Source organism: Tenebrio molitor, chromosome 3 (assembly GCF_963966145.1).
Source record: "Tenebrio molitor chromosome 3, icTenMoli1.1, whole genome shotgun sequence".
In the NCBI taxonomy this organism is placed as follows: Eukaryota; Metazoa; Arthropoda; class Insecta; order Coleoptera; family Tenebrionidae; genus Tenebrio; species Tenebrio molitor.
Genome location: NC_091048.1, coordinates 4546217 through 4556887, shown reverse-complemented (window position 1 = coordinate 4556887; position 10671 = coordinate 4546217). Strand labels below are relative to the sequence as shown.

Below are 10671 nucleotides of genomic sequence, written 5' to 3'. Positions count from 1 at the left end.
CTTAATAAGTGGATCTATTGTGCCGCATAAAACGGAAATTACTTTTATACGGTTCATTCCAGGTTTTATATTGCTTTTCTCGTTACAATTTTTACTGCTTTATTGCCCTTTGGCGTAACTTTGTATTTATGCTTCTTGGCTAATCGACTAATGTCCTGAAAACTACCCTTTTCGGGCCAAGACACATTTGTTGCATCACAATAATCGTAAAAATTTTAGTAATTTGTCATGTATTCAGAACACATAAAGCATGCAATGCGAACACGGAATTCTAATTGAACTAAAAGATTGATTTTATTATTTGCCTAACGTCGCGACAAAATTATTTGTAACCTAAGAAGAAAGAAAAGGCAATGAATGTATAATACCTTGGTATTTATTTATTTTGTAAATAACTTTTAAACAAATACAAACATGCTGAATTCACAAGAAAAAACAAAAATCAAAATTAGCAAAAAGCAAAAGTCATTAAGTAGTGTGATGCAGAAAATCTTGTCTACATTACTTCGTATAATTGAGCCTCTTTTAAATAATTTTCCGTTGCTTCGAACAAGAAAGTGAAGTCTCTCTGAAACAACGTAACAGTCACTTTAACAATTCTAACACAATGAAAATAACTCTTAATTAACACACCACTCATCATTTTCGATTGTATTTACTTATATAACCTTGACAAATATGACAGTCCTAGAGGAGTAATAGAGTGGTAGGTTAATAGTCACAAAATAGTTATTTACGAAATACGTCTTCTCGCATCGAAGTTCGTACAATATTTTTTGAAACGAACATTATGCCTGATTTGTCGCTGATCCATGCGCTTGCCACAGTGTCAATCGAATTAACAGCGATTTATTTTCACTCTTTAGAAATTTTCATCATCCAGATTGGAGAAATGGCATTTTGTATTCAAAGTTTATTGTTATCAAGTCAAATTATTTTCAAAATGTTCGAAAAGGCGAATGCTTTTTGGATGATTTTGAAGCAGTAGTGCACGAAATCGACGTTCGCGCGCTAGTGCTTCAAAATCATCCAAAAAGCATTCGCACTAGTGCGCGAACAAAAAAAATATTTACATACTTCACTTATTCCAAATTCTTGGCTGTGATTTCGAACCATTCTCACAGAAGTAGGAACGTCACATACTCCCTCGACTTCCATTTTTTTAATATTATACAGCATGGCGATGTACAAACCTGAATCCTTGATGCCATTACTGAAAAAATACAATTGCCAAAAACGTTACGATAGCGTCAATCATATTTACTTACTGGCTCATCACTAACACTGAATTGGACTTTTTTAAAATTGCGTTCGTTTCGATACAAAAGTTAACGAAATCCGGAACGTTTTCAGGACGAGTAGCCTCGGATGACCAGTTTTTCATCACGATTATGTCAATTATTTTCTGAAAATGAAATTGATCAAAACGTATTTACGAGTAATAGAATATAAATGCAGTACAGTTTTGTCACCGATTGTTATTTGCACTGTTATCCAGTCGTATGTTCCGAATATTTTGGAGTCTCGATGTACGAGATTTATGTTTTTTGGAAGTGTAATTTGCAAGATGTTCCTGTCGGGCCACGTCCGATTTGAAGGTATTTTATTCACCGATACTATAACAGAGAAATTTTTATTTGCAACGAAGTTCCAGAACTGGAAAAGATTGTCAGGTGTTGGTTCTTTGGTTATCGTAAATTTTCCAGGACATCTGAAACCATCAATCGCCACTATATCGAAAATTGCAGATACATCGTCGTAATCGAGACTGTAAGGCCCAGTAAAATTTGATTCTTCGGGAACTAAAACATAAGATAATAAAGGAAAATTTATGATTCGAAATTTTGGAAAGATCGTGCTACCAGATTTGTTGCCTATTTCGTACTTTTTGGTATCAAGCCATTGTGTTTCTTGAACATATTTGAAGTACTTGCAAATTTGTTGTTCATTGAACAATATGGGTGTATCTTCCCGAACCGACTCACATTTGAAGTTGGTGTCAAGTTTAAGACAATTTTCACAAATGACGAAATGAGCCAACAGATAATAGTTGCTGTCGTTGATCAGATTTTGGTCACATTTGGCCAATCTATGACTGGTTTTGAAAATATCGACAGCACCATCTTGATTGGCAGTTCTTAAAGAAATGTCACACAGCAGAGCGAAACCAGTTCCTTCCGCACCCGTCCTGTAAAAAATCGAAAAGTGCAAGATTTCTTGTTTTGATCAAAATTACCTGCACTGCACCAAAATGGGTGATTTTGAATTCAAAGGAATGTTTGACGTGGCTTGGAAGAAGGACATCAATGGTAACGAAGACAGAGCAGCGTTCGACCAGGAACAGTATCGATACAAAACGATCTGAAATGAAAGTGTAAAATGGTACTTTTAAAATCTGAATAGACCCACATCTCGTGATGTCTTCCTGGAAGAAAGAATGAACGTTCGGCATTCGTAATCGGAGAAAATATCGCAAGATTTGAAGGTGAAGGAAAGTTTGTGATGTCGTAACTCTTCGTTTTTTACGTTCCAGTAGTTGTCAGATGTTTTCTATAAATATTAAGCGTGAAGAATTTGACTTAGCAGTGTGGACAATCACCTGATCGTCTTCGCAATAGTTATCCAGAAGAATGATGTACTTGATGTTTTCATTCCAAATGAATTTCCAAAATAAAGCAAATTTATCTGGTTCAGGTATTTTGGCAGCCAGATGGGATTTTGTCACGTGCTGACCCTATGCATAAGAATGAGAAAATCTTTAGATGACTGTAACTGTAATTTCTTACGTCGATGTATTCTGTGTCGAAAAAGTCTATCACTATATCATCGATTATGGTTTCGTAGACGTCGTATGCATTGAGAATTTCCTAAAAAGTAATAAATCTAAGTGGTCTCAATATCATTGGTGAAAAAAGCTTCTCTGACAAGGTTTTCAGATAGATGAAATTTTTACCTTATGTTGACGTACAAGTTCACCATTTCTGAGCGCATTTTTAACATAGTCAGGATATTTCGCTGTTTTGACGGGTTTCGAATAAGTTTCAGTCTTTTGTTCGTAATCTTCCGTATTGTTACTATTGTTTGACTTCTACAACAACAAATTGCAGACAATTTTAGTGAAATTAACGAATGGATAACTTACGGACTTCGCCAAAAAATGTTTTCTAAATACAATTGCGATGGGAATAATAACTAACAGCGGCAATAGACTCAGTAGATTTGAAACTTTTGATACGTGGACGTCGATACCTAATGTATGAACTTGATAAGAGTACATTTCAGTTGTCCGTACAGCCCCGTCAATTATTGTTTTATTTTTTTTTGACAATAATTTTATAAGATGTATTAGGTTTTAAGCCTTGAAAACAAAAAGTATCATCTTCTAATTCAAGTGGATATATTCTACTTTGCTGCTGTACATTGCTATACATTTGCGATGTACCAATTAAACTGATGGTGAAATTACAAAACTGGGTAAAAATCTTAAACTTAAAGTACATTTAGTCTTCATTTATTTACATTTCATCTTTTACCTTGGACTTGAACATTACGCTTATGCTGGTGCTGTACGAAGTAGATATAAAATCGTCGTATGTGAACTCTTCAAAAAGAATTTTACATTTAGTAAAACAGAAATAAGTTTTATCTTCAAGCGGTCGAAAATCGTACCTTTGTGTAGCACCGTAGAAAAGGTTCTGAGCGGAGTAGAAGCACATCAAGTCGTAACGAAAATATTATCCAATATTTAACCGGTGTCACTGCGGTATTTAACGACCCGCCCGTTGTGGACGTGTCCATGATGTCAAAATCAAAAATACCGCAAGCAAGATGGCCATTCAGTGTTAAAAAGTGAACAATTGTAAATTGTAATTGTTTGCTATTTACGTTTTTTTGTTATATTTAGCGAATATCTGAAGTATGTCCGATGCCGTTGAAAACGAAATGCATTGCACAGCGAGACAATTGACGCAGATCGTGGCAAACTCTATGGAAATCTAATCGCACCATAGTCGCCGGAGAAAAGTGTATGATTTTTACATAATAAAAGTATGTGGCTAAATAGGTAAAATTTCTGAGTTTCCTAGAGGAAGAATTATAAATTATAATAGTAGGTTAGATGCATGAATACTAGGTGTGACAGGACTTGTCGATGCAATGAAATCACTAATTTGACCACCATTTTGAGAAGGTTTTGCCTGGAAATTTGCTGAAAGGACAATTTAGACAGTGTTATCGACTTTACTAATATTATGAAAACTTGAAGTAGGTACCAATAATATTACAAGGGATGTAGCAATTACTGTTGCCTTAAAATTTGAAAATTGTAACTATAGGAAAAAAAATTAATGGGTTCATGTCCGATTTTTTTTGTGATCCGCTTGAAGATAAAATGGTATACAACATGTAACAAAAATAAGTACATTAATTTTAACTGGTAATAAAACTCATTAAGAGCTACCTGGTCGCTGTGCTTAGAAGGTTTACGTAAACGGCTGAACGGCTCGTTAATTTATGGGGGGGTGGGCGGTGGGGGGTGGCAATGTTAAAAAAAAATGCCGATTTGGAAAAAGTGGTTACATAGAAAAATTGTTCATTATGACGAGTTCTGTTCTGGTTAAAATTAATGTATTTATTTCTGTTAAACGTTGTACCTATATCACTCAGAGTAGAAGGTCTTTTTGTACTTCGCCCAGTTGCCGACCTCAGCTTTGTCTCTGTCTTGAATCTGTGGGCTTAGCACAAAAAGTCTCACTTCTACTCTTTATGATATCATCTGCTATAAATAATACAGTACCGTAACATTTCGTTGTAAACGCGGCGTGGGGTAAATTCTCGTCGATAAAAGATTTGTTATTAATTGTGGTGATAATACCCCTCACAATATATTTCATATTTGGCTCTAAGTGTTCAAGTTTAATAACTGCGGGCTTATTAAAAGGAATGCGTTGATCAGAAGCCATCCACTCACTATTTCTTCCAGCTTTCTACAAAATGAAATAAAATATTAAAAATGTAAGAAACAGAGAAAACACGCAGCCGACTCTATACTCTACGTAATAAAAATCAGGTGGGTCTTTGTAGTTCTTATTGGCCAATTCGAAATTTTCTAGTTGTACTTTAGCTTCACTAGATTCGACATCGCTCACTACAGGAGGTTCACTGAAAATTGGGACCGATACTGTTTATGAGAAAAATTTAGATGCAGTATTTAAAAAAAATGGTTGACGTACGTATGTCACATTTAGCACCAACGTAGTTATCGGAACACGACTCACATTTTCCGGTGACGAAGTGACAGGAGTGTTTGAAACAATGCCCGCACCTTTTTTTACAATTAATGCCATAGAATCCTGAATCACAAGCTAAAAACAAAATAATTTAACGTAAGTTGAGAGATCGTATTTATGACTTCCACTAGAGAGACAAGTGGGATATTTCCATCCAGCGGAACACGAACATTTGATTTGTGTTCCATCTTTTTCGCAAATTTTGAGCTTACCACATGTTTGATTCAGAAATAATTGACAAGGAACGCAATGTCTGGTGACCGTGTCGTCGTCAACACAACTATTTTCTAAAACTGTTAAGACAGAAAATTCGATTAATATTACGTTTTTATAATTTGTACGACTCACCGGTCGGTTTCTCGTCATCGTTTAATGAAATAACATCGTGGTCTTCGTTAGACATCAGTTGACATTTTAATCTTCGTGTTGATTTGATCATGCGATATTCTGAAAATAAACAGGTTTTTATTTTTTGAAATCTTTTATTACTCGTTTTACCAGTATCATGACATTCCCTAATATTTGGATCGATCTGCCAAAATAAATCGCTTTGGTTATTACTGGTATTACCTATTATTGTAGAAAAGAAGAGAGTTGAATTGACCTGCACCTTATTCATAAACAGCTTAATTTCTCTCCACATTCCCTTATTGAAAAAATCGTTACAACATTTAAATTTCTTAATTAAACTTATTTGTTGTTCTTACCTGAGATGAGTACGTTTCTTCTTTTAAAATATTATTTTTATCACTCTCTTCGCTTAGTGTTAATGTCAGTTTGCAATTAAAACACATTTTTACGAACAACGACAGACAGACAACTCCATTTTTCGGTGGTATGACTACTGTAGTTTTTAGTTTTGTAATATGGTTGGTATAGAAATATAGAACTAAACATTAAACTTGATGTTAACTGCTTCTGTGTTGCAGTTTATCACGTTGTGTTAATTTTTACTTACCATCTTGAACTTTCCAATTACCAATGACGTCGCTGACAATCATTATATGATTTACGTTATAGTCTTGTTCACTATCATTATATTGTATTATAGCCTCTTTATTATTTAGTCGTCGGAAAAACAGTCTATTATATTCTTTCGATATTTCGAAATGACGCCATTTCTTATTAGTTAGGTACGAACTATCACTGTTGTTATGCTGAAAATATGGTGTACTATGTTTGTTATACAGAGTGTCTATAAAAGAACATATATCAAGAGTCCTGTGGAACTCGAATATATTTGATTTTTGCCGCTTTGTCCCATATTGTGGTATCAAATAGAAAAACAAAGGTTATGTAACTTCATTAATAACAGGTTCTTTGATTTTTACAATAAAACAATTAAACGCCTTCGTGAGGTAGCAATCCATACTCCAACCTTTATAGGATGCAATCGGGTTTCTACAAATGCATGTGGATTTTCTGAACTCCATATTCTATAGTTTTGTGCTTCGTCCAAAAAAAAAAACTGTTGTCTAATAATCAGCAAGCAAAGTTAAAAAATTAGATTGTTTAATTCAATTCATTATTACGAACTTGTTCAAATTGTTCAAAAACCAATTGCATTGTTCTAAGCGCCTCTCAGAATCACCTGGTCGAAGTTCTTGAAGTGTTGTGATTTTGTGTGGATAGACGTTCATGTTTTTTCTAACAATTTTCTGACAAGTGGACAGTGGTACTATTGGGAGCACGGAATTTCGGGCAGACTTGAAATTTGACTGATATAAAATGTGAAATAGGCTTTAGGTGCTAGACGTATTAATATCAAAACATGAATTCTGAAAAGCTGCAAGTGCTTAGATGTGCTTAAATTTTGGAAATCAATAACTAAAATGTAAAATAATTGTGCATAATTGTGACAGTTTATTTTGAAGCTCCGTCAAAATTAATTATTATGACATTTATGACAATAAAGCTTAGACTACAATGGGTTTTTTTAAATGACATGTAAATTGCTGCCCGAAATTCCATGCTCGCCATAGTACATTAGCCTGAAGTGATAACTTCCTGAGGAATTTTTTTGAGATTTCTTCCATTCATTGGCGGAAATCTTCAATAATTTCTTCATTCACAGACCGCCTTCACTTTTAGCTATTTCAACAGTTCCAGTTGTCACAAATCTATCCACAATCCTTCTAATGTGTGGAATTAAACTTGCTTCCACGATGTTGTCATTTGGAAATTTTGCGAAAAATTCTTCCTTGCCAGCGTATATACGGCGTGACCAACAATGACTGAGTCTGTTGGCAATGAAACAGTTAAAAAGTGCTGGTGTTTTTTGTCTCGTAATTTGCGCTGACTGAATTGTTTAACTTGAGACGGCATTAAAAACATTTTTGGTTATGCCGGTTATGTTTATGCTATTACAAAAATAAACCTTTGATGGTAAATTTCAAATTTGCCAAATTTCATTGTTACCAACAGACTCAGTCATTCTTGATCACACCGTAGAATAAACCCACTCTCCATTCTGCAGGATACCATTTCGGTAATACGACATCACAATGTGTTTTGCTCCAGCGGTTTACTGAAAAGATTGCTTATTACTTACTGCAAACGTACGAAAATAAATGTCTTACCTTCGCTACTTCGTAACTTGTTTTTGGTATTCACAGTTAACACTTTTGCGAAAAACGTTTTACTCTTGATAAAGACTGTTGGAGAAAATCACAAGCAAAACAATTAAGACGCCAAACTCACAAACTGACGCTAAAATTTAATTAATAATTTGACAAATCTATGATTTGACATTTGTCATTTGACATCTAATTTGCCAGCTTCAACGATTCGACATAGTTCGGCCAAACAAAATATAGAGCCGCACAATTCCACAGGACTCTTGATATATGTTCTTTTAAAGACACTTTGTATTTAATTTTCATGGGGATACCAGTATTGTTTTGATAGGTATTTGACAAGATTTTTGTCCTATTATTTTGTAATCTGCAGATATGCTTCCACGTGCACACTTATGTAGTTCTGTTTTAGTTCCTCTAAATCCCATCAGTAGAAACCAGTAACAATTTGACTTTTCTATTGTTTTACCATCGCAAAGAAAAACATTGACTTCTCCTGAAATACGACTCGATAATGAAACGTGAAATTTGTTTTCAATTATACTGTTTCTATAAATTATTCGTCCATTCGTTTTTCTGAAGGTTGTCCATAAGGGTATTTCTATTTATTGAAAATAAACATATTATTGAAGTGAAATAAGAAGTTAAATTTAGTTACGTTCCCATCGTCGATCCAAAATTCCTCCACTACATTGGTTCGTATAATACCATTTGGAATCAGCTTCAATGCCCAATGATAACAATTGTGAGTATGGAATAAATTGTGAAACTGAAATAAATTAACCACTGGAGTTATGCTTTTCAAAATGTCAAGAGGCAGATATGATATAGTACTTTGTTCTATTTTAGTCAATAATCGTCTTTATATGCCCCCAAATGAGGGCATAAATTGGCCTTTGTGGCACAGATCTGTCAAAAATCTGCCAAGCAACGGTTGGTTTAATTATTCAAACAATGGTATCAAATATTATTTTATTAAAGAAAATCATAAATTATACAGGATTATTCACGTAAGATGACGAGCCTGACCAGATAAAAATGCAACCCAAAAGACAATTCACAAAGCCATTTCGATCCCTACTACATTATCCGGCATTATCATAATGCACATGAAACATAGACAGCTTTTAACATCAGCCTAATGAATGTCAATTTACAGAAAAATACGTCTCTCAACAAAATATGATTTAATAACAATAATAAGCAATTAAAATCACAAAATTAATGGGTAAGTAAGATCATATCGGTTCTGTCATGATTCGAAAAAGTTTAGTATTGAAATATGAACGAAAAATGCAAATGAATAGAATACCTACTTGGATTCCTGATTTAATTTTCAAATACCAAAATAAAATGTTTACCTGGTCAGGCTCGTCATCTTACGTGACTAACCCTGTATACACAATTACACAGTAACCCTAACAACATCAAAATTTTCTACACGACACTAAAATTTGCATGAACACAACTTTTACTTGATTTTCTTTAAGGAATACTAAATATTTGTTTGAATCTTTTAGAAATTGTAAAATAGAATAAAACGTTGTGTGTACCACGGGCATAATTGTGGATTATGGCCCTCGGGAATTTAAAAGCCCTCGTTCCTCGGACTTTAAACATTCCCTCGTGCCATAATCTTCTGATTATGCCCTTTGTTCATGACTAGGACTGTAATGAGGTGCTGGTATTTGTTATTTTTGTGTAAATTGTTCGAAGGACCTGATGATTAAAACTCAATGTTTTAATTTTAACAATATATATTCCAACAACAATGAAAGTGGACCGAACTGTCCGGTGGTTAATACAGAAGTCTTTTTCTTTGAATGTTTGTCTAGCGAGGTAAGCTACCTGGAGGGTAGTGCCCACCCTTTACGGAACAAACTACCTGCAGATGCGCCAACACCCTTAATACATAAATAACTATATTTTTGTGAATATTCGAGTTGTAACCACTGTCACATTGGAAGAAACTTGCGTTCATATTCATTTTAACTGTCGTTACTTACTCCTTTCAGATTCCAGTAGTCCTTCCTCATCATCCAACCAACTTAGGGCATAAGTGCTATCGGTAATGCAATAGTACTCATTTTTTTCAATGTTGTGAACCATAAAAAAACTACTTTGGCAGTTCGAACAAAGGATATTAATAATTAGTATTAAAAGGAACGCATATCTTCTAGTAATTTCTAATTGCATGTTTATGACGATTGTAACGTTTTTTTATAACTGACACATAGGTATATGGCAAAACTGATAAAACCCTTAATTTGTCTATATACCTAGTATTTATTTAGGATATCAGCCTCGATGATTTTACAGTTTTGATTAAATGAAGGAGTGTAGGTTTGTCATAAGACAGTATTGTTATCATAGTAGGTAAACATGGAAATCTCTCAAACATAAATCTGTTTAAAAATCTTTCCTTTTTAGTGTATCGAAAACAAATATACATTAGATATTTATACAACAAGAAGTAAAAGCGATACTTTTTGTTACGAAGTCGAGATGAACAACACGCCGTGTGATGAAAAGACGCCTTTACCTAGTGTTTCATACAAAATGTTATCGAATTTTTACGAAACTTTTCGTGTTCGTTTAAGTAAAAAATTTCATTGATTGTAAATTTTTAGATTATGTTTGACAGATATCAAGTTAAGTATATAAATGGAAAAGTTTACTTTCCACGATATGCATCTGAAGCAAGGAACACGAAATAGTTATTTTATTATATCTGTGATTGAACAAACACAGGAAAAAATAATAAATTTACGAGATTAGACATGTAGGACCTAAGTGCAAAAACCACA

At 33.9% G+C, this 10671-nt stretch overlaps 1 protein-coding gene across 14 annotated transcripts; it reads right to left on the bottom strand.

Annotated features, from left to right (window-relative positions):
• Positions 1 to 357: 357 nt before the first annotated feature.
• On the bottom strand, positions 358 to 10106 carry LOC138126952 (receptor-type tyrosine-protein phosphatase mu-like). 14 transcript variants are annotated; one of them, XM_069042798.1, is made up of 23 exons: positions 9871 to 10091; positions 8523 to 8633; positions 7868 to 8465; positions 6880 to 7815; positions 6247 to 6445; positions 5996 to 6177; positions 5787 to 5934; positions 5637 to 5735; positions 5417 to 5581; positions 5232 to 5363; positions 4796 to 5179; positions 3534 to 3601; positions 3143 to 3488; positions 2954 to 3088; positions 2787 to 2867; positions 2600 to 2734; positions 2410 to 2550; positions 2237 to 2361; positions 1863 to 2188; positions 1462 to 1802; positions 1269 to 1405; positions 1078 to 1213; positions 358 to 568 (listed from the first exon to the last, which is right to left on the bottom strand). In XM_069042798.1, exons 13-23 carry the CDS (start codon positions 3275 to 3277, stop codon positions 497 to 499), a joined length of 1764 nt encoding a protein of 587 aa, XP_068898899.1. In that variant the 5' UTR covers positions 3278 to 3488; positions 3534 to 3601; positions 4796 to 5179; positions 5232 to 5363; positions 5417 to 5581; positions 5637 to 5735; positions 5787 to 5934; positions 5996 to 6177; positions 6247 to 6445; positions 6880 to 7815; positions 7868 to 8465; positions 8523 to 8633; positions 9871 to 10091; the 3' UTR covers positions 358 to 496. The 14 variants fall into 14 exon arrangements, 7 of the variants coding, with proteins under 7 accessions (XP_068898899.1, XP_068898896.1, XP_068898898.1 ...); XM_069042795.1 differs by lacking the exons at positions 6880 to 7815; positions 7868 to 8465; positions 8523 to 8633; positions 9871 to 10091 and having other exon boundaries at positions 4796 to 4985; positions 5050 to 5179; positions 6247 to 6717; XM_069042797.1 differs by lacking the exons at positions 6880 to 7815; positions 7868 to 8465; positions 8523 to 8633; positions 9871 to 10091 and having other exon boundaries at positions 4796 to 4985; positions 5043 to 5160; positions 6247 to 6717.
• Positions 10107 to 10671: the final 565 nt, after the last annotated feature.